The 23,883-nt window shown below is 34.5% G+C and overlaps 1 protein-coding gene across 1 annotated transcript in view; it reads left to right on the top strand.

Moving 5' to 3' along the window:
• SEMA3E (semaphorin 3E) overlaps nucleotides 1–23,883 on the top strand; it is a 275,070-nt gene that overhangs the window by 220,871 nt on the left and 30,316 nt on the right. Inside the window, exons 6-14 of the mRNA XM_070369709.1 lie at nucleotides 2,165–2,284; nucleotides 3,349–3,491; nucleotides 5,172–5,286; nucleotides 5,865–5,934; nucleotides 9,169–9,313; nucleotides 11,656–11,878; nucleotides 15,163–15,254; nucleotides 19,345–19,386; nucleotides 21,063–21,229. Coding sequence (XP_070225810.1) covers nucleotides 2,165–2,284; nucleotides 3,349–3,491; nucleotides 5,172–5,286; nucleotides 5,865–5,934; nucleotides 9,169–9,313; nucleotides 11,656–11,878; nucleotides 15,163–15,254; nucleotides 19,345–19,386; nucleotides 21,063–21,229 — 1,117 coding nt within the window. The remainder of the gene's footprint in view (nucleotides 1–2,164; nucleotides 2,285–3,348; nucleotides 3,492–5,171; nucleotides 5,287–5,864; nucleotides 5,935–9,168; nucleotides 9,314–11,655; nucleotides 11,879–15,162; nucleotides 15,255–19,344; nucleotides 19,387–21,062; nucleotides 21,230–23,883) is intronic.

The following is a 23,883-nucleotide window of genomic DNA, read 5'->3' as shown; positions in this document are numbered from 1 at the left end:
GTATCCTAATATAATTTTAAAGTATCCATAGGGGATTTTGTGAACCAAACAAAACCATTTATGGTTTTACTCACATTTTTTGTCAATGAAAACTAGTTTACTATAGTAACATTTATAAAAACTTATTTTTCTTGTAAGTTTTAAAATTCAATGTATATATCAGTTTTCTTTTTCTACATCTAGTATAATAAAAGCAAGAATCTTTACTTTTAAAAAAAATTAATTTTTTGGCCATGACCCACAGCATGTGGGATCTTAGTTCCCCAAACAAGGATCAAAACTGCACCCCCTGCATTGGAAACACAGAGTCATAACCCTGGACAGCCATGGGAGTCTCCTCATCTTTATTTTTAAACTTCCTTACAGTGTGTCCTATTTGCAACTCAGTTGATTACTTTCTCAAATTTGAAACCATAGAAATATATTTATTCTGTTCAAGTTTTTTAAAGTTTTAAAGGCCTTTTTAGAGAAAACTCTTTATACATATTGAACCAATTTTAAATATAGCAAATAAAGTTTATAAATATGACACTCAATTTTTCTTAAATTCTGTGAAAACTTGGTCACATTTTTATACCTGTAACTTTAATAATTCTAACTCCAAAATGAGTATACAGCTAACTTTATTAAATTGGAAATAAAATTAATTTGAATTATCTTAAACTTAAAAGCACTTTAGCATGTGGACACATTCCAAATTTAACAGAAAAGCATTCATACTTTGAGTTTAGTATACTTATCATCTCTATATTTTAAAACCTGACCAGAGTTACATGACACTCATGAAGGAAGTAATTTTATCACCCTAGATGGAGATTGTTGTTTCCAGGGATCTGTTGCTATCATCTGCTTCATGGCCAGAGATTTTTGCCCAAGACAAAATTCGAGCTGCATATGCCTATGACAATCCTTCCAGCCTCAGTTGAAGGGCACACTCATTATCTTTTGTTGTCAATTTGACAAAAGAGGACTTCACATCCCTGTGCTTGAAAGGTTTTGATCTTTCTGGAAGCCTGGTTTTATCTCTCTTTTTTTTCCTGTTAATTTATTTTTCTCTTATCATGAGCTATTTTAATGTCTTTTTTTCAGGCTGGTCCCAAAGACATATAGTCATTTCTTGAGATCCTGCATATGTTTGTGTATGCCTTGGTCTGATTTTGGAGAAGGAAATGGCAACCCACTCCAGTATTCTTTCCTGGAGAATCCCATGGATGGAGGAGCCTGGTGGGCTACAGTCCATGGGGTCGCAAAGAGTTGGACACGACTGAGTGACTTCACTTTTACTTTTCACTTTGGTCTGATTTAAGTCTGTGACTTTCACCACATGTTACAGCTAGCTTCATTCATTCTGTTGACTGTCCAATTAAATCATAAACTCTTTCTATTGTTTCTATCTAAATGAGCCACACATTTACAAATTAAATGACAATTAATTAAATTATATACTACTTTATCAGACTTTGTGGTTCCTGCACTAAAGTCATGTTAGTGGAAGCAATTTCTTACTACAAGAAGTATTTGAATTAACTCAGTCACATATAATACCAACACTAATACCCTGATGATATGAAGATTGAAAGAAGTTTATTAAAATACCATAAAGTCAGCTTATTTATCAACTGATCATATAGGTCTTAGCATATGCCCCTGATTTTCTAAATGCTTTACTCTTAATTTTGGGTGCTGTTCCTATTTGTAAATGTGAAAACTGAGGCAAAGAGGTTAAGCAACTTGTCCAAGGTCACACATCTAGTAAGTGGTAGTGTCATGATTCAGACCCTGGCTGTCTGACTGCACCATTCCTGCTCTGTACTGCAGTGTTGACTTTCTAAGGCCATATACATGGTAAACCTGGATATGTTTATTGCAGTTGTGGTTTTATCTGTTGTCCTCGGGCTTCACTGGTAGCTCAGCTGATAAAGGATCCACCTACAAAGCGGGAGATCTGGGTTCAATCCCTGGGAAGATCCTCTGGGGGAGAGATTGGCAACCCATTCCAGTATTCTTGCCTAGAGAATCCCCGTGGACAGAGAAGCCTGGCAGACTACAGTCCATGGGGTCTCAAAAAGTCAGACACGACTGAGTGACTAAGCACGGGACAGCATAGCACATTGTCCTCAGACCCAGAGACACTCACTTCTCTTTAACTGATGTTTTCATGCAGGTAGTGAATTGTTTGCCGGACTCTACAGTGACTATTGGGGCAGAGACGCTGCCATCTTCAGGAGCCTGGGACGACTGGCTCAGATCCGCACTGAGCATGATGATGAGCGCCTGTTGAAAGGTGGGGTCGAGGAGAAAAGAGTTTATGAATCAGAACTGAAAAGCAAGTCCAGAGCTGATGGGAAACTTGCCATTTTGATAATGATAACAATACAAATACAATTTATAGATTTTGCAATTTTCTGCTTTTTTTTCTTAGCAATATTCCCAGATTAAAATATTATATGATATATGCATGTCATTTTATATAAAAATTGAGCAGCTTTATAATAAAACCAAAATACTGTCAGAGCAATACTTAGAAATCAGGATTTTAATGAACAAAGCAAATGTATGCAGAATGAAAACCTCTTTCATCCAATAAGTTGTTGTCTCTTGTCAGTTGGTATAATTTTGCATGAGTTGATTGCTTTTCTTTGCTTGTTTAATAGAATCACATTGTACTTTAGAGACAAATAAAATTCCAAGAACATCACCAGGCATTCGTTTACATACAATTCTTTGTAAGAAGTCATGTTTATATTTTGTCACATTGGTATATCTAAGAACTAAAATCATTTTATAGTGAATAATAGTTTCATTATTTTCAACCTTTTTATTAGGCTTTAGAGTGCATAGTTGTTATTGGCAGCATTTTGTCATTAAACTATTTGACATTCTGTATCAAAGGTTATTCACTCAGATCCATTTGATTAGAAATACAAAAACTTAAAGTGAATTTTCCACCTTAAAATTAAGATGATCTTGCATGAGCTGGACTAGTAGACAATTTATGAATTAAAAAAAAGTAATGATAGACTTCTTTACTAAAATATTTTTCATATATTTATATTGACTTTATATGGATAGAGAGACAGATAGGAAATTTATCGAGAGTATCATCATATTGCTCTTAACCTATTCTTTTTTTAATTCAAGTCTGTAGTGTATGTTATTTGAAATCAGATTATTTTCCTCCCTGACTCAGTTAAATTTTAAATCCTCTAACACTTCCTTAAAACTGTTGATTTGCAAACAACATGGAGATATCTACATGATATTAAAATTTAGTACAAAATGTCAAGGAAATATTTTAAGTTTGTTTTAATAACTATTACATTTTCTTCTATTTTTTTACTTATCTAGAGCCAAAATTTGTAGGTTCTTATATGATCCCTGACAATGAAGACCGAGATGACAACAAAGTGTATTTCTTTTTCACGGAGAAGGCCCTGGAGGCCGAAAACAGCGCCCATGCAATTTACACCAGAGTGGGGCGACTCTGTGTGGTGAGGACTGTTTTCCTCTCTCACTAAGCTTGCTTATCTCACAATTTAATGTCAGGCCTTTGCTCATTTTATAATCGGTTTCTACTTTAAAATGTTTTATAGTATCCTCTTACGCTCCCTAAAATTGGTATTTAGTGTCTAATCTTTAGACTTCATGTCTACTAAAGTTTAATCTGAAAAGAACTTTGCATTTTGTGTTATCTTCCCCATTTTCAAAGCCCTATTAAGAAGAAAAGGTATATAATTAGGCTATATTTCTTCCCATACAGAAGTTTAAGCTCCATTTTAAAAAGTTAGTTTCACCAAAATTGTTCTAGTTTCTGTAATCCACATTCTAAATAATTTGCATAATTATGTTTCAACAATTCAGATGGTTGATTCTGTAGGGAAAAACATCTATAGTTTGTTGGAATTCAGATAGATGATTTAGTGAATATTCAAAGCCAACTGAAGTAGCCTTATATATTGAGAGAATCATAAATGTGAAGTTATTTTGATATTAAAAAGATACTCAAGAATAAATTTAAGATGTTCATATGTACATGTATGGATGTACACACAGACACACATATATACATGTATGTATTTTGTATATGTGTGCAAATATATATACTTGTTATGTGTATGTATGCATATGTGTTCATACCTCAAGCCTTTTTCCCTAAAAGAAGAAAAAGAGATGTGTCTGTATTTCTGAGATAAGCAGATTATTTATCAATAAAATAATAGTAAAAGTTGCTGCTGCTGCTGATAAGTCGCTTCAGTCGTGTCCGACTCTGTGCGACCCCAAAAACGGCAGCCCACCAGGCTCCCCCGTCCCTGGGATTCTCCGGGCAAGAACACTGGAGTGGGTTGCCATTTCCTTCTCCAATGCATGAAAGTGGAAAGTGAAAGTGAAGTTGCTCAGTTATGTCCGACTCCTAGTGACTCCATGGACTGCAGCCCACGAGGCTCCTCCGTCCATGGGATTTTCCAGGCAAGAGTACTGGAGTGGGTTGCCATTGCCTTCTCCAAATAATAGAAGTTACTGTATCATAAAAGTCACTATTTATTTGGGGTCACCTACTCAACTAACATTGTTTGATACCTGGAAACCGTGTTTACTGGGCCATTGTGAAAGCACGCTGACCCGGCAGCATGTGTGAACCTAAAAAAAAGAAAAGGTTTATGAGGAATTGCATCTTTAATATTGTTTGAGGAGTATACCAGAATTTCTAATTAAGTAAAAAAGGTATAACTCTTGCCATCTTCATGTTTAATGATACAAAATCCATTGCTGGTAAAAGTTCTCTGGGTCCCCATTTACCTGCTTTTTTTTTTTAATTTTTTTAAATTTTATTTTATTTTTAAACTTTACATAATTGTATTAGTTTTGCCAAATATCAAAATGAATCCACCACAGGTATACATGTGCTCCCCATCCTGAACCCTCCTCCCTCCTCCCTCCCCATACCATCCCTCTGGGTCGTCCCAGTGCTCTAGCCCCAAGCATCCAGTATCGTGTATCGAACCTGGACTGGCATCTCATTTCATACATGATATTTTACATGTTTCAATGCCATTCTCCCAAATCTTCCCACCCTCTCCCTCTCCCATAGAGTCCATAAGACTGTTCTATACATCAGTGTCTCTTTTGCTGTCTCGTACACAGGGTTATTTACCTGCTTTTGTTTTTCACAGAATGATATGGGAGGACAGAGAATACTAGTGAATAAGTGGAGCACTTTCCTGAAAGCTAGACTGGTTTGCTCAGTACCAGGCATGAATAGGATTGATACATATTTTGATGAATTAGGTAAATATTATTAGGAGAATTAAATCTTCCTCTTTGATATATATGCTTCTTTTATATATATATGCTTCTTTTTTTGATATATATGCTTCTTTTTTTATATATATGCTTCTTTTATTTATGCTCACTGTTTTTAACATGCATAAGTAACTTGCTTTCCACAGTCACTGACTTCTAACTTAGAGCAAGTTTTTATTCTCGTCTCAGCCCACGAGTTGGGGCAAAGGAGTTCCAAAAGCAAAAAGACCCCTCCTTTTAGTTCAGAGTCAGCACCTCTGGCTCCTTCCTTCAGGCCCAGCTCAAAGTCATCCTCAACAGTTCATCCATGTCACTATGTTGTGATTTGGTCATGGTTGCTTAACTGTATATGGAAATGTATATCATATTATATATAATATATATCCTATACATATCATATCATATGTATATCATATTATATATACAATATATATATGATCTTATATATAAGATATATCTTAAAATATATCATGGGTTCTAAACTACTTTATGTCACTATATTTTCTTCACATGCCTTGAGGGCTAAACATATTAAGTTAATGCAATGATCTTTAATGTTTCAGAGGATGTGTTCTTGCTGCATACCAGAGATCATAAGAACCCAGTGATATTTGGACTCTTCAACACTACCAGGTAAGAAATTTATATGGTTAGTCAAAGTATCATGAAACAAGAGATGCCTCGTCCCTTCTCTGTGGATGTAATTGAAAATACACTTGACCAATCTGTTATTCTCACTTTCTATACTTTGTAAGTCACCAATTTCCCTTCATTCTTCTATATTTGCAGTTGTACTTTTTTAAAACCACAATCTCAGTCCAAATCCTTATTTCTTTTTGTTTAAAGTACTAGCATCCTCCTCTGCTCAGTATCCTAAGCTCTTCACCCCCGATCCACAACAGAATGATATTTTTTTTCCTATACAGTTTTGTGTTTGCATGCTTGTTTTATAGTTCCATGCTATAAAGTCTAGGATTATTCTTTCAGTTATCGTATACAGTTGTCTGGGTCAGGCTTTCAAGTCTTTCTATCCACTATTCCCCACTTAAGATTGAAAGTTTTTCCTCTAAGTTCCCTCAAACTCTGCTTTTGACAAGATAATAACCTGTCAGAATCCCAACATCCGGTTTTCCCATCACTATGGTTTGCTTTATCTACTTTCTCTTCCAGTACTTGTCAATTACCATCTTCATGAAACACTCCTTGATTCCTTAATCACAGAGCACTTGGCTCACTTCCTCTACTCTGGTTGTTCTGCCCCTGTGTGGATTCTTAGAGAACACACATTTCTAATTTGCCCTCCATGTTTTAAATGTAAATAAACTACTCAAGTTTAGGACTTATGACCTGATATTTTTATGTTTTTGTGTTATGTATCCATTGAAGAGTGCTGGAAAAATGAATCAAAGATCATTTAATGTGTCTGATACATGAATGAAAATATGTTATTAGAATCAGTTTGAGTTGAAAGTTTATATATATAATTCCCTGAGTGTCTTTCCAAATAAATCAGAGTGGAGAGGAGATGGTTAAAATGAGAAATAAAGAATATACTTCAATTCTCTTGATGGTGATAGAAAAATATTACTCAGTTTCTTGTTTGCTTTACATTGGCCTTAAACTTTTATGTTGTCATGTATACTTTGTTTGCTTAGGATCTCTCCATAAAATTTTTTAATTAATTTTTATTGGCATATAATTGCCTTACAATATTTTGTTAGTTTCTACTGTCTAACAAGGGTTTCCCAGGTGGGTCAGTGGTTTAAAAAAGTCTGCCTGCCAATGCAGGTGACATGGGTTCTATCCCTGAATTGGGAAGATCCCCTGAAGAAGGAAATGGCAACCCACTCCAGTATTCTTGTCTGGGAAATCCCATAGACAGTGGAGCCTGGGGTCACAAAAGAGTTGGACACAACTTAGCAACTAAACAATAACAACTGTACAGCAAAGTGAATTAGTTATATGTATACATAGATCCCCTCTTTTTTAAATTTCTTTCCCATTTAGATCACCACAGAGCACTGTATAGAGTTTCCTGTGCCGAACAAGTCTGTTTTCATCTCTATTTTGTATATAGATAGTGTATATTTACCAATCTCAATCTCCCAGCTCATCTCCCCTGTCCCCCCACCTAGGTGTTGCATTAAATTTTTGTTTAGTTTTTCAGCAGGTAATTTCTTATTCTCACTTTGAAAAAAAATAATAAAACTCTTTGAGCATCCTGCTGTCCTAAGGGGACCTTTTCTTTAGCACAGAAACATGGACACAATTTTGCTATCAATTATTCCTTGATGCACAAAGAAGTAGTTAATGAAGATTGATAGTTATCACAGTCCGTGGAAAATCCCAAACTTTTTTTACACTTCATCTTCTCTCTTATGCTAGTGAAGAATTTGTACATTGCATGATAATTCCATGGTGTTTTATGGTAAATGTAAGCTACAGAATAGTCAGTATAGATTTTTCAATGAGTTAGAATGATCAGCTTATAAGCTGTTTTCATAAATGATAGCATAATTGATCTGTCTGAGACTTCAAACACAGAGCATTATTTTCTTCCATAATTTCAATTTTGGCTGTTCGATTTATGCATAATTTTGAGGAAAGGCTTCCCAGGTGTTACTTGACGTAAAGGTTGATATCATAGCATAGTGATCAAAGGTTTACTGCCATGTTAGTTGAAAGACTATCTCTGGTTTTCTCACTGTTGCAGGCATTTCCAATTGCTTCAATGTGTGTTATAAAATGTGTGAACTGATGTCCTTAGACAGTAACATAACTGCTGTTCTACAGGTGTCTCATAATGTAGGAAATGTTATACTTTTAAAAAACTGCATTTTGCAGAGCACTTTCACAATCTAATTATTTTAATTCTTACAATAAGGAGGCTAGGGAAGTGTTAGACTTCATTTAGATTATGCCAAATTAAGAAATGTGGCCTAATCTTTAATGCAAATAATTTTAAAATGTTCTTTCACAGAATCTTATTTTAAATACTCACAATAAAAGTTGATGTAGCTTTATTTTATAAAGAAAGCTCAAATGCTGTCTGTATCCAAGATAAGGAGAAATTTTTATCAAGAAAATAATTTCAACTTCTAGTTCTTCAGGTATGGAATCTGAGTTTTGCATAATTTAAGTCTTTTTCTCAAAATTAATCTGGTGCAGTCCAGTCATCTTGCCACTGTAACACTGTTTCAGTGACCAGGAGTGGGTAATGTACAGTAAGCCAATCAATGTTTTTGTGATGGCCAAGCTCAAGAATGGAACAAAGCCCCTAATTCTCTTTAGACTTTAAATCATTCTCCAAATCATATACGCTAAGAAAAATATACAATTTGAATAAAATTTACAACAGTATTAACAGCATGGCAAGAAGAAAAACACAGTATACCTGAAAGAGATGCAAGGAGATAAAACCGTCCTCAACTGGGAAATGAATCTTTAAAAGTGTTAAGACGAAATCTTCCTTAATAAGACATGTAAAACACAAACAGATATATTTACATATGTGTGTGTGTGTGTGTGTGTGTGTGTAGTTCACCTGAAACTAACACAGCATTGTAAATCAATTATAGTTCAATTACAATTTTAAGATTCAACTGGGAAAAAAATAAAACGACATGACTGCTTTTGTGATTCTAACAATGTCATTTTTAATTTGCTCTAATAAATAGGCAAAAAACAGTAAGTTTGGAGTTTGAATACTTGGAATATTGTAGTAGATAATATCGCTAGATGTCTTATACCTAAGAGATTGCAACTCTTTCACCCAAAAGACTTCCTCCTTATCTAGGTTTTCTGTAGGATTTGACTAGGTGACCTCCTAGTCTATTCCAGAATAGTAATTATCTCTTTTTTCCCCAGTAATATATTTAGAGGCCATGCTATATGTGTTTATCACATGTCTAGCATCCGGGCAGCCTTTAATGGACCATATGCACATAAGGAAGGACCTGAGTACCACTGGTCACTCTATGAAGGAAAAGTACCTTATCCAAGACCTGGATCTGTAAGTTTAGGCATTTAACAAAGTATTATTATTTTTGAAAAGCTTTTTTAGTAATATTCTGTTCGTTGTTCAGATGCTTTATTAAATTTGCATGAAACAGTTAAGAAATTCCACAACTAAAAATCTGCTTGGTTACTTGCATGGTAAAGAAATATTACTTCTTATATCTAGATGTATGCTTGTTATTTAATGAAAAGAATGTAATCTAAAATGGATACATCTTAGCATTATAAAATACATATTATTGTTGATATTTTGGCTATCTATTTGACTCTAAATTTTTATTTTTAGAGGTACTGGTGAATACAGAAACATCAATAAAATGAGCATTGTATTCCTCTCAGCCTCTTTAGAAGAATTAGTGCCACAAGTGGTTTCCAAGCAAGAGAATGTTACCATATCGTTATTATATATTCTGATAATTGGGTCAGGCTTTCAGTTCCCTAGACCAGACTTTTTCTCAGCTTCTCACTTAAGCATATTGAGAGGAAGCTTTTTCTCTGGCTCTTCATAATACTAAGCAACCCATTTGCCAAGAGGAAGTTCCACCATTTGCCTCTTAACTGGTGCTACCAAGATTCTTCCTAACTAGCCATTCAAACTGTGCTTTTAATTGCACTGCTGCTGCTGCTGCTGCTAAGTCACTTCAGTCATGTCCGACATGTGTGACTCCATAGATGGCAGCCCACCAGGCTCCCCCATCCCTAGGATTCTCCAGGCAAGAACACTGGAGTGGGTTGCCATTTCCTTCTCCAATGCATGCAAGTGAAAAGTGAAAGTGAAGTCACTCAGTCATGTCCGACTCCTAGCAACCCCATGGACTGCAGCCCACCAGGCTCCTCCGTCCATGGGATTTTCCAGGCAAGAGTTCTGGAGTGGGGTGCCATTGCTTTCTCCGTTTAATTGCACACATGATGATAATAATGAGGAGGAGGATTTTGTACTATGTGTCCTGTACACAATTAGGTTGGGAAAAGGTAGCATCATTGTATCTGCTGTTCATGGAGAACAAACTTGTCATGCAAGTCGGTCTACACCATTATGAGCAGCTAGTGAAAACCCATCACTATGCTGATTCCATAAGTACTTGCAAGTCAGTAGAAATCATTTTTGCAGAGCTACAATTCAAAGTGGAAACAAACCTTATCTCAGTTAACAAGTGTAAGGCTTTACCATTTCAATCACTCTCTCTCACTAGGTTAAAATTATTACTTCCAATAAGACATAAAGTATATTTTATTTCACTCTATTGATTGAAATTACAATTTAAATGGAGAAAACCCACTTCTGTGGCTTTGCTGGAAATGCTTCTTGAAACCACATGGTATTAAAGGAGATTTAGAGGAAGTGACTGGTTACTGAACTGCTTCCAGGCTGGTCTAGAATGTTTCCAATTATATAGCATGAAAGTACACTCACGTGAAATATTCATGCCAAATTAAGAAATATGGCCCCAGATTTTAAAACAAACCATTAAAAATGCCCTCTTTGCAGAATGACTAATAAACTACTGTGTTTATACTCTAAAGTGGAAAATTTTTATCAAGGTCACCGTTACAATTCCTGCTGGTGCTAGAAGAAAATGTGTGAAATGAGGGAGCACTAAATAGCAAGCATGCATCAACACAGTGATAGGTATTCCAAGAAGTAGCTTAGGTACCGCTGAACATTTATTTTTAGAGTCAGTGATTTTAAGAATTGAGACGTGTTATAGCAAGTATTTCTGGTTTTTTCAAGTTATTGTCTCTGATTCATACAAAAATAATATACATTCATACAAATTACATTAGAGTAGAGAAGGGGTTTTTTTCCTCCCTTAATTAACAATGATGGAATTTGAAGAGATTTCTGTTATAGTCAGTGAGACAATTGAAACTATCATCAATCAGTGTCAGTAATGGGAAAGCTGTTGTGTGGTTGTAATTCTTAATTTGAGGGGAAGATTTAGCACAATAACAAGTCACTTTTGTTTTGCTATGAACAATACATTTATTACTTTAAAATTTAATTTGCAACATGAAAAACAAATTTTAGAAGCAGGAAAATAAAATATTTTTATAATATGTTTGTGCTATCTCCAAACTATATATACTTAATTATTTTTCAGGATTTCATTGCTGTCTATTTCTAGTGCTGCATTTTTAAAAATAATTCAGCCTCACTATACAATTTTTAATTCAGATTTTATTTCTGTAGTAAAGAAGATATGGTTACTAAATATTGTTAAATACATAGTTGATTAATTGAACATACTCCATTTTTATAATTCTCCTTATAATTGATTATAAATTTGCTCTTTAGATTTCACAGGAAAAATATTCTCTCATCCATTTGTATTTCAGTGTGCCAGCAAAGTGAATGGAGGCAGGTATGAAACTACCAAAGACTATCCTGATGATGCCATCCGGTTTGCTAGAAGTCATCCACTTATGTACCAGCCCATAAAGCCTGCCCATAAAAAACCAATACTAGTGAAAACAGATGGAAAGTATAACCTGAAACAAATAGCAGTGGATCGAGTAGAAGCTGAGGATGGCCAGTATGATGTCTTGTTCATTGGGACAGGTAATGAAATTAGAAAGTACTCAGACATTTAAATTGAACCTTAAAATCAATAACATAACATTAAACATCCCTGCCTGTCAACAAAACCTCTGTAGACCCATTTGGCTTTCTTACATACTGCCTGTCCGCTGCAATGGAAGAGAAGAATTTGGGGCAGTTACAGCCTGTAATTCCTGATACATGGTCAATATTTAATACATTTAAACAAAATGAATACATTAAGGAATGAATAATTGATGTTAATAAACAATGTTGGTTCCAGAAAAGAACTCAGAGCAGAAATAGGGTGCCATACAAAGGATGGTTCTCTTCTGTTAGTCCCTCAGGGCCACTGCTTCAGTCTTTAGGTAAAGTTTAGGTAATTTCACCTAAATCTATAATCTCAACTGTGCTTATCAGGCCCCATAAGAAATCAACCATGTAAAGTTAATGAAGCTAAATGTTATACATTAAAGTGAAAGAAAGTGAAAGTCGCTCAGTCGTGTCTGACTCTGTGACCCGTGGACCATACAGTCCATGGGATTCTCCAGGCCAGAATACTGGAGTGGGTAGCCTTTCCCTTCTCCACGGGCTTCTCCCAACCCAAGGATCGAACCCAGGTCTCCTGCATTGCAGGCAGATTCTTTACCAGAAGAGTCACGAGGGAACACCAGTGTTATACATAATGGAGATAAAATTTTAGACTAAAGCTATAATATCCTGCATTATTAAAATAAAGTATAATAAATATGCTAAAAGTCAAAATGTAAAATAGATCTGTAATTTCAACTAGTGCCATTCATTAGATCTAGCTTATGGAGGAGAACTTGGAATCATTTAGCATGCAGGGTAATATGTATCAAATTCTGTCAAGTACTTTGAAATTATATAGTCATTTAAAGAATCATTAAAACTATCATTTCTTTTTATATATATGCATCACAGTAATTACTATAGCAGATCCTATTTAGAAGAGTAAGCGTTCTACTATATATAACTTTAATCATTGACATATTCTAAAAAGACATTACATATGCCCAGATCAGGAATTAATATATAGTATTAATATTGGTGCTTGAACTTTCCCACTCATGCTTTTTGAAACAGCAAAGGTACAAGTAAGGAGGTAATTGTCTGATTTCCAAAAATTGATGTCTCTTGCAGGATATATTTTATTCATTTAAGAGGTTAGTAATATGTTCTGCTGGAGAAGGAAATGGCAAGCCACTCCAGTATTCTTGCCTGGAGAATCCCATGGACAGAGGAGCCTGGTGGGCTACTGTCCATGGGGTCACAAAGAGTTGGACACGACTGAAATGACTAGGCAGTATGTTCTGCACTGTGGGTTCAAGATTAACAAAGCATCACATTTATTTAACAAAGTTAAAATTACCTGGCCATGAATTCACGTATAGTGGTATCCAACAAAGTTAAAAAAAAAAAAAAAAGAATTCCATAAGCAAGAGTAATATTTGATAAAAATTAATCACAGAAAAAAGCATGTTATTTTTCACCACCTTGGAAAGTAGAAGTCACGTATATAAATCCAAGAATGTTTTCAGAAATACTTTTTTGTTAGACTGACCAAAGCTATTTGAGAGAATTCCAGAAATATATAAGGTATATACTTAGGCTCTCATGTAACCTATGTTGAGCTTAAAGATATTATTCTATTAAACCACAGCTTTTCAGCACTAAAGAACATATTTGATGAATGTGTGATGAATACAACTTTGAATAATACCACAAAATAGTTATTTTTCCCCAAATTTACCAGACACATGCTTTAGTACTATATATAGTAGTCCTTATTGAAAAATCACTAGTTGCAAACTGATAATTTGAGTTCCTCTTTGCCTTTTTACTTGATATGATAATTGTGGGATATTTATAATGTGTGCTTGATATGATAGTTTTGTTCCTTTTGGTAATTTTTATTAGTTTATTTTAATTACATTATATTAAGCCAAACACATGATTTCATAATTGTTAAAGAAATTGCATAAGTACCATAGAAACCCAGGATCAGAACTCCCAAAGTGCTTTTTCCCCCTAGTTATTTCTAGCACTATACTAAATTCTTACATTCAAATTCATGTTTTATTAAATGTTCATTGGAAAGAACAAGTTCAGAATATCAGGAATAATAAAAACAAGGTAGGATTTTAAAATGTAGGTATAAATTTATAAAATTATTTATAATTATATAAACTAAATGATTAGTACAGGAGGACTCATTACACCATTCTCTCTATAGGGTATACTTGAAATTTTTATTGAAAGTGTATATAACAAGATTTGTGGTTACTGGAGGTGAGCGGTGGGAGAACTAGATGAAGGTTGTCAAAGATACATCTTTTTAATTATGAGATAAATAAGTACTAAGGATATAATATACACCATGACTAATATAGTTAACAGTGCTGTATGTTATAATGAAGCCTTTTAAGAGAGTAAACCCTAAGAGTTCTCATCACAAGGGAAAAAAAGCTATTTTGTATGATGGATGTTCACTAAACTTATTGTGGTATTATTTCATGATGTATGCGCTCAGTCATGTCTGACTCTGCTACCCCATGGACTATATGGGATTCTCTAGGCCAGAATACTGGAATAGGTAGCCTTTCCCTTCTCCAGGGGATCTTCCCAACCCAAAGATTGAACCCAGGTCTCCCGCATTGCAGGCGGATTCTTTACCAGCTGAGCCACAAGAGAAGCCCATGATGTATATAGGTCAAATAATTATGCTGTATTCCTTAAAATTATACAGTGTTGTATGTCATTTATATCTCATTAAAATTGGAAGAAAAATGTATATGTATAAATATAAATATATTTATTCTGTTTATATATCAATATGTCAAGATTTCCATTGTGTGTTGCTTGAAAGGTTCCATAAGATCAAAGGTATAGTTTCTTACCAGGATGTAGCTTTAGGTAAAAAATATTCTTTCATCATACATCACAGAAAAAGCTAGAATAATTTTCTATTTGTCTATTTCATTAATTCCAAAAGACATCTTGATTTCTGAACCTTTAATTGGGTTTTTGAATCAAATTGTTGGAAAATACTTATATATTATTTGGTCTTATTCTTTGACCAGGTACACAAAATTGATTTTTTTTGCTAATTTAAAATATGAATATATAAATAGCCATATTGTTTTAACTGGCAATGATTAAATATTTTATACATCTAGATTTCAAATCTTATTTAAATTTATAATCTTCCCATAGTTTTTAATTGTTTGAAAACAAGATTGTTACAAAGCTTCTGGATTATCTCTTCTTTTATTTTCTTATAGATAATGGAATTGTGCTGAAAGTAATCACGATTTACAACCAAGAAACAGAATCAATGGAAGAAGTAATTCTAGAAGAACTTCAGATATTCAAGGTATTTTTAGTGAAACATATAGCCAACATTTATGTATTGTAGACAATCGCAAGTGAATTATAAATAGGAAAAACATTACATCAGTTGTTTTTTTTCCCTAATCAGTATGTTGTAAATTCAGAGTACTCTGAAGTGAAGAATGATTTATAATTCTGGTACATCTATTTGGTTATCATAGACTATTCACTATTCAGATAAAGAGGCCAGTATTTACCATCATGAAAAGAATTTCATTATATGAAGTGGGATATAAAATGACCTTTATCCCACAAATGAATTCTAGAATCATTATTACAGTCATCATCTTAAGCAAAATACTATCAATAAAAGCAATTTAAAAAAATAGCAGCAGGTTTCATATTGTTTCAGGTGAAACAATATGAACCTGTCCACAGGTTTCACGACATGTTGGCATTGTCGTGGGATAAGTAGATTGCCTTTTTATCGCATGCAGTTTACACAGAGAATTTGCTAAAAGAAAAATGCAAAATGATAACGGAAATATTAAGCATGACAAAACAGTTGTGTATATTGTCTCTCTTTTTTACACACACACATACACACCCATATACACACAGTAAGTCTTGGCATCTATAGCATAACTGCTCTTTGAACACTGAATTAATTAGTAATCATTGCTCCTAGGGGAGATGCACATTGCAGTCCATAGGGTCACGAGAATCCGACACGACTGAGCAACTGAAAAACAAAGAGGAGATACAACATTAGGTTCCTGAGAGTCTCTAGTCGCAGCATTTTTGTCAGCTGATTGATATGTAAACTTGTTTTATTTGTGTTTCTTTTTAAAGACACCTTATTTAGTATATGTTGGTGTTATCTAGTCGCTCAGTTGTGTCCAACTCTTTTGCCAACCCATGGACTGTAGCTTGCTAGACTCCTCTGTCTATGAAATTTCCCCAGCAAGAATATTGGAGTGGGTTGACATTTCCTTGTCCAGAGAATCTTTCTGACCCAGGGATCAACCCATATCTCCTGCACCGCAGGTGGATTCTTTACCACTGAGCCAACCAGGACTATCCTATTGATTAATTAAAATTGAAGTGAAGTGAAGTCGTTCAGTCATGTCCGACTCTTTGCAACCCCATGGACTGTAGCCTACAATGCTCCTCCGTCCATGGGATTATCCAGGCAAGAGTACTGGAGTGGGTTGCCACTAATAACTCCTGCCTGAACAAGGCTTATTTAAAACACATATTTATTTCATAAGGCACATTTCAGCCTTTTGGAACTTAGGAACACAACACTTCAACACTATGCTTAGTTTAATTTAGTTTAGTTCAGTCGCTCAGTCATGTCCGACTCTTTGCGACCCCATGAATTGCAGCACGCCAGGCCTCCCTGTCCATCATCATCTCCCGGAGTTCACTCAAACTCACGTCCATCGAGTTGGTGATGCCATCCAGCCATCTCATCCTCTGTCGTCCCCTTCTCCTCCTGCCCGCAATCCCTCCCAGCATCAGGGTCTTTTCAAAGGTGGCCAAAGTACTGGAGTTTCAGCTTTAGCATCATTCCTTCCAAAGAACACCCGGGGCTGATCTCCTTTAGAATGGACTGGTTGGATCTCCTTGCAGTCCAAGGGACTCTCAAGAGTCTTCTCCAATACCACACTATGCTTGGGGGCCTTTTAAACAGCAAATCATTAACAAAAAGGACACAAATAAAAATATGGTACTAAATGGAACATGAAGATACTTGTTTACCGTATGAGAGTTGAAACAAGAAGGCAGGGTATACCTTGATCAACCTCAGCTGGGAATGTACATTTTGGGCAGCTCAGATTTTTTTTTTTTTTTTTTTGCCATTCTGAGCATGTGAAAGGCAGCAAAATACCAAAAGCATTGATATTGGGGTTGCAAATAAGTTTTAGCAAGTAAGCTAATGTGCAAGATCACAATATGTAATAATGAAGATTGTGTATATGTAATGAATGTGCACAAAAATATTTTTGATGAAAACAGTGTATTTCACCTTAGCTGTTCAGATTAGATTCCTCATAGCTTCACACAAAGTTAACGACATTCTTATCTCAACCAGAGCAGCTGTTGTTTAGTCGCTCAGCTGTGTCTGACTCTTGTGTGACCCCATGGACTGTAGCCCTCCAGGCTTCTCTGTCCATGGGAGTTTCCGGGCAAGAATACTGGAGTGGATTGCCATTTCTTTCTACAGGTTATCTTCCTGACCCAGGAATCGACCCCATGTCTTGGCATCTCCTGCCTTGCAGGTGGATTCTTTTACTGCTGAGCCACTGGAGAACCCCCAGAGCAGCAATATTTTTGTTTATTTTGCATATTGAGCCTCTATAAAATTTCATTTCATGTCAGGACTCACAGATCTCATATTAAGGGCATTCATCGTAACAATGTCTTGTTCACATAAATCCTTAAGCAACATTGTTTTTTGAATGAATAAATGCATGTATATGCTTTCCTTGTGACTCAGCAGTAGAGAATCTGCCTGCCAGTGCAGGAGCTGTGACTTCCATCCCTGGGTTGAGAAGATTCCCTGGAGAAGGAAATGACAACCCACTCCAGTATTCTTGCCTGAGAAATCCCATGGACAGAGGAGCCTGACAGACTACAGTCTATGGGGTCTCAAAGAGTCGGCACGACTTAGTGACTGAAAAACAACATGTGAATAAAGCGTTCTGTAGTTTTAAATATTTAAAATTTTAACATAGGTGATCAAATTTTTCTCTTTCAAAAAATAACTATTTGAAGGGTAATTATCCATTAATTATCCAGGATTGTATCCCACATGCCTATGACTTCTCCAGTCACAGAAATGGCTGAGTTTGTGATGTCCTAGAAATATTCTTGTCTTAATCACCACCCCAAGTATTGTACAGAAGTGCTCAAAACTACTCTGTAGATTGTCCTTCCTCTGGTGCAGTTCCAAGACAGTGTTGATGATAATGCACATTTTTCAGAGCATTCTGGATTAATGGAGATTGACAGAAAAATATTTTGTTTTGTTGTTGTACAGTCACTAAGTCATGTCCAACTCTTTGCCACCCCATGGACTGCAGCACGGTCGGCTTCCCTGTCCTTCACTATCTCCCAGAGTTTGCTCAAACTCATGTCCATTGAGTCAGTGATGCCATCCAACCATCTCATCCTCTGTTGCCCCTTCTCCTCTTGCCCTCTATCTTTCCCATTATCAGAATCTTTTCCAGTGAGTCAGCTGTTTGCATCAGGTGGCCAAAGTACTGGGCCTTCAGCTTTAGCATCAGTCCTTACAATGAATATTCAGTGTTGATTTCTTTTAGGATTGGTTGGTTTGATCTTGCAGTCCAAGGGACTGTCAAGAGTCCTCTAGCACCATAATTTGAAAGCATCAATTCTTTGGCACTTAGCTTTCTTTATGGTAGAACTCTCACATCTGTGAGAAAAAGCTATGGTTATAGCTTTGACTATATGGACCTTTGTTGGCAAAGTAACCTTTCTGCTTTTTAATATCCTGTCTAGGTTTGTCATAGCTTTATCATCTAAGGAGCAAGCGTCTTAATGGCAGAAAGAGAAGAGGAACTAAAAAGCCTCTTGATAAGGGTGAAAGAGAAGAGTAAAAAACTTGGCTTAAAACTCAACATTCAAAAAGCTAAGAAATATCATAGTATTTTATTTAGGCCTGAGTTAAAACAATTAAAGATCACATGGTTTATTGGTAATAAGACCTATTCAAAGATATAACTGTTCTCCTTCTAATGGTTCAACTTTCTTTATAAGAAATAGCACTCTGACTTTATTATTTAAAGATAATTGATTTCCAAAACATGAGTAATACTCAAATGCAAATACAAAAATTATAATGCAGAGACAAACTGAAAGATAATTAGATTATTCACTACTTTTCTCATTTATATTTTGTCCTACACTATTAGAAAATATTTTTTGAAAGAAATTGTATTTTATTTAATTGTATTTTCCTTTTGATTTAGTAAAATGAAAGCTATATACTGCTTGACAGAGAACCACTCACATAACTAATATTATTTCAGTTAATTTATAACCATACTAAGGTATGTTTCTATATTTTTATTCCTAAATATGAAAGTTTTTTTTTAATTTTTCAGGATCCAGTTCCTATTATTTCTATGGAGATTTCATCAAAGAGAGTAAGTTGTATAGGTGTGTCTGTGTGTGCATTCTATGTATCAGATAAGGTCAAAAGATAGAAAGCTTAGGTAGGTGTTCTTATATGTTAACAAGTTACAGCTTTATTCTGACAGAAATACATAGTGATTTACAGGTAGGTAATAGATTTCTTCATATTCTGTTTCTAGAAAAATAGATAAGAATAGATTTACCTGTACAACCATAATAGAACATTATTCCATGTTTTTTTTTTTTGCTAATATTTTTGCAAAAAATCATAGTAATGATAATACAAGAGAGTGTACAATGAAAAATAAACTTCCTTTCCACTTTACTGGAAAAAGTTTCTGGTGTAACTTTGAGAGTAGCTGTTACATATATTGCCTCATTTATTTATAAGTAACCTTTTATGTTAAGGCAGATAAGGACATATGAGGCTATTGTTCTGCTACTTATACTTTTTATTTACTAACATATCTTACAGTTTATTCCACATCATTCCATGTATATATCTGTGTCACTTTTCTAAATGTTATATGTCAATGTGCACTGTTGGTGGGAATGTAAATTAGTGTAGCCACCGTGAAAAGCAGTATGGAGGTTACTCAAAAAATTAAAAATAGAACTGCCATATGATCTAGCAGTTCTACTTCTGGGTATCTATCCTAAGGAAACAAAAACACTAATTCAGAAAGATACATACACCCCCATGTTCATTTAAGGTTTATTTATAATAGCCAAGACATGGAGATGAACTAAGCATCCATCTATGAATGACTGGATAAATAAATTGTACACATACACATGTACACACACACACACATACACAATGGAGTGTCAGTCAGCCATAAAAAAGAAGGAAATTCTGCCATTTTCAGTAACATGAAAGGATTTTGCGGGCATTATGCCAAGTGAAATATGTCCAAGAAAGACAAATACCTTATAATATATCATTTATATGTGAACTGTTTAAAAACAACAACAAAACAGGCTCATAGATACAGAGAACAGATCTGTGGTTGCCAGAGGCAAGGGCTAGATGAAATGAGTGTAGGTTATTAAAATGTATAAACTTTTAGTTATAAAATAGGTAAGTCCTGGTGATGTAATGTACAGCATGATGATTATAGTTAACAATACTGTTTTACGTATTTGAAAGCTTCTGAGAGTAGATCTTAAAAGTTTTCATCACAAAAAAATATTTATAGATGTGTAGTGTGAGATAAGGGAGATTAACTAGAATGATTGTGACCATTTCACAATATATACAAGTATCAAATAATTATGTTGTACATCTAAGACTAATATAATGTTATATGTCAATTGTATCCATTAAAAATGCAAAAAAAATACCTTTTCACTCCCCTTTTGGACAGTCCTGTAGACTTTTTAAAAAGATCTACAATGTTAGATGACAAGAGTCTTTCTACTTTGATAATGAATGAAAGTATAGTCAACTTAAGACATTTGTCAGCCTCACTATAGCACTTTTGTCCTTCAGGCATACGAGTCTGTAAAAGTATTTCAGATCTTGGAGAAAACCAAAGTGTTAGTGTTCTATCATCAGTCCTGAGTAACTGTAGTTATTTACATGAATATTCACAGAGATGATTACATAGGAACGTGAAAATGTAAGAACTCAGTGCGAATTCTGTCCATTTCTGCTAGTGGCCTCTCTCTTCCTTGATGTCTATAGCAACAGCTCTATATTGGATCTGCTTCTGCTGTGGCCCAAGTCCGATTCCACCAGTGTGACATGTATGGAAGTGCTTGTGCAGACTGCTGCCTGGCTCGAGACCCTTACTGCGCCTGGGATGGCATCTCCTGCTCTCGGTATTACCCAACAGGCACACATGCAAAACGGTGAGACAGTTCTTCCATGGAACCTTTCCCTTATTTAGAAAAAAATAATACTATTCTTTTTTGTCACTTTCTTTCTGTACCCATTCCATGAAAATAACCTGCTTTTCTTTTTTTTCAAGTGATTTTCCATTTATTCTACAGTAACTTGGTTTTTTGTTTTTATTTTGGAGTATAGTGATTTAACAATGTTGTGTTTGTTTTAGGTGTACAGCAACTTGATTCAGGTATTCATAGATATATCCCTTCTTTTTCAGATTCTTTTCCCGTAGAGGTTATTACAGAGTATTGAGTAGAATTCCCTGTGTTATAGAGTAGGTCTTTGTTGATTATTTTATATATAGTGGTGTGTATATGTTAATCCCAAACTCCTAATCATCATAGTCTTAATTTGTTCTTAATATAAACTTTGAAAACTTCACTTTTTCTGAAAAATAACTTCCATTGACTATTGTGTAGATACAGGCTGAGCTTGCTTTCTGGGGTTTTATTTTTCTTCCATGTTTGAATCAACTGTTTTCCCTCCTGAAACTTTTGCTGCAAGACATGAAACCAGTTTAGATAAACTTAAACTGTGGAAATAGCAAGTAAACCCACATATGAGGATTTCAAAGACTTAAAAAGGAAAATAAATAAATTCTAAAATACATCCTGCCTTTGCCCTATGTTCTCCTGACCAGCTGGTTTTCATTTATTTCATTTTGAAAGTGAATATTTTAACTCCTAGGCAAATATATGACCTGTGTAATTAATGAAATGTGCGATTTAATTCAACACAAATGAAAGGTAAAGACCTCCAAACTCTAATATGTACATTTCAGTGGGGTCATTGCCACTAGTTAGAGAAGGTAAATCCTAGAATTCTTTGAACAGATCTTATGGTACAGAAAGCATTTTGAAGAATAAGAATCTTTCTTAACTCAAGTGATAAGAAATTATGCATTCTTTGGGGAAAAAATAAAGGAAAATATTTTTATTATAGAATAAGGAATTATCTTCTCTTGATAAAGTGGCTAAAGATAATATAAAGCAAAGATATGAAACCATATACAGTTTCTCTGCTGAAAGCAACTTTTATTAATTTTATTTACTATTGCTCTTTTACTTTGGGCTACCTTTACACCTTTTTCAAAATCTAATTTAATCCAATTTAATATAATTATTATTTTTATAAATTCACATAAATAGTAGAATCTCATTTTAAAAAATTAGTCACTAATTCAAACTTTTATTAATTTGACCTTACCTAAATTAACATTCCAATGAGTAAATAAAGGATATATTAAGGAGATAGTAAAAGATGCTTTGAGAGGACATTTATGAGCTAAATAATGTATCAACTGTACTGAAGAATTGAGTGAGCTGATTTTCTATCCATGTTTATTGATATTGAAAATCAGTTCTTGAAGAATACAGCTGTGTTACTAATTGAAAATATTAATTTATGCTTTTTTCACTCATTCAGTCTATTTTTGTACTATGTTTGAGGGGTAGGAGGAAATAATCCCAGTACCCTGTCCATAGGAAAATAGAACTGGAAGTGAAGAATAGAATTGTAAATGAGGGTGATAGCTCACCACTGAGCACTTACTATGTATAAGGCACCAGACTAAGTGCAATACACATAACACATTATTTGATTCTCAGAATAATTCAACATTTGAGTTCAATCTTGAAGGCAAGGATATAAGGAGGTTCCAGTTAAAGAGAATTAATTGTTTCTACAGAGACACAGAAAAATGCTCTGAGAAAACCATGTATTTCCATAGGTTAGATTTGATGTAGTAGAATCTAAGGGCAGAAAGGTAATTATACCAAAAATAATAACATTAATTATCCTAATGCTTTTAGCAGCAACAAAATATTTATAAGCCTTGCATCAAATACTTAATGAATTACAAGCTTTTTATTAGGCATGCAGCATTTATGATGAATTTAACTAAGAAGTTTCCATAGCTAAGTATTTCCTGGTATATGGTGCCTCTTGTAAAAGTGTATATTCATAGTTTTTTTTTATGGTGTTTTATAGGGTGGACAAAAGAGTTCTTTAGGGAAGTTAAATGAATGGGCAAAATCATAGACAGGAAGTAGTGAGATGGTGGAATCAGGAGCCATGCTCATGAATGAATTAGTTCAGTTCAGTGACATGAAATGCAGATCTTTTAGCAGTGTCAGATTCTTTGAAACCATCATCCACCCCTGGAGGAGAACGTTTTGGATAAGTTCCAGCACATAAAGTTTGCTTTTATAGCAGATCATTTTTGCTTCAGACTTGACTAGCAGTAGAAATTGAAAACTGGTCATTAAAATAAGTACTCTTCTGTTCACAAAGTGAAAATGAGTCAACAGAGGAAAAGCATCAATTCACACTCCAAACCACTTGTTTAAAATAGTCTTCCAAAATACACTATAATTTATAGAGCTAGGTCTTTTTCTTCCCCCTTGCTCTTGTATTTTGTCTTGTTTCCAGCATTCTCTTGAAAAGTTTCCAAGAGGTAAGAGATATTAGAAAAATACGTGACTTTGAGAACTTAGCCTTTCTAATATTCCTGATCCTAATACCTTCTTTTTTAAATGCTGAAATAAAGGACAGCTATACTAGGATAGTATAAAATGAACTGAAGTCTTGTTGGAGAATGTGATATCTATATTTTTAA

Source organism: Bos mutus, chromosome 4 (assembly GCF_027580195.1).
Source record: "Bos mutus isolate GX-2022 chromosome 4, NWIPB_WYAK_1.1, whole genome shotgun sequence".
In the NCBI taxonomy this organism is placed as follows: domain Eukaryota; kingdom Metazoa; phylum Chordata; class Mammalia; order Artiodactyla; family Bovidae; genus Bos; species Bos mutus.
This window is presented reverse-complemented; position numbering and strand designations above follow the sequence as displayed.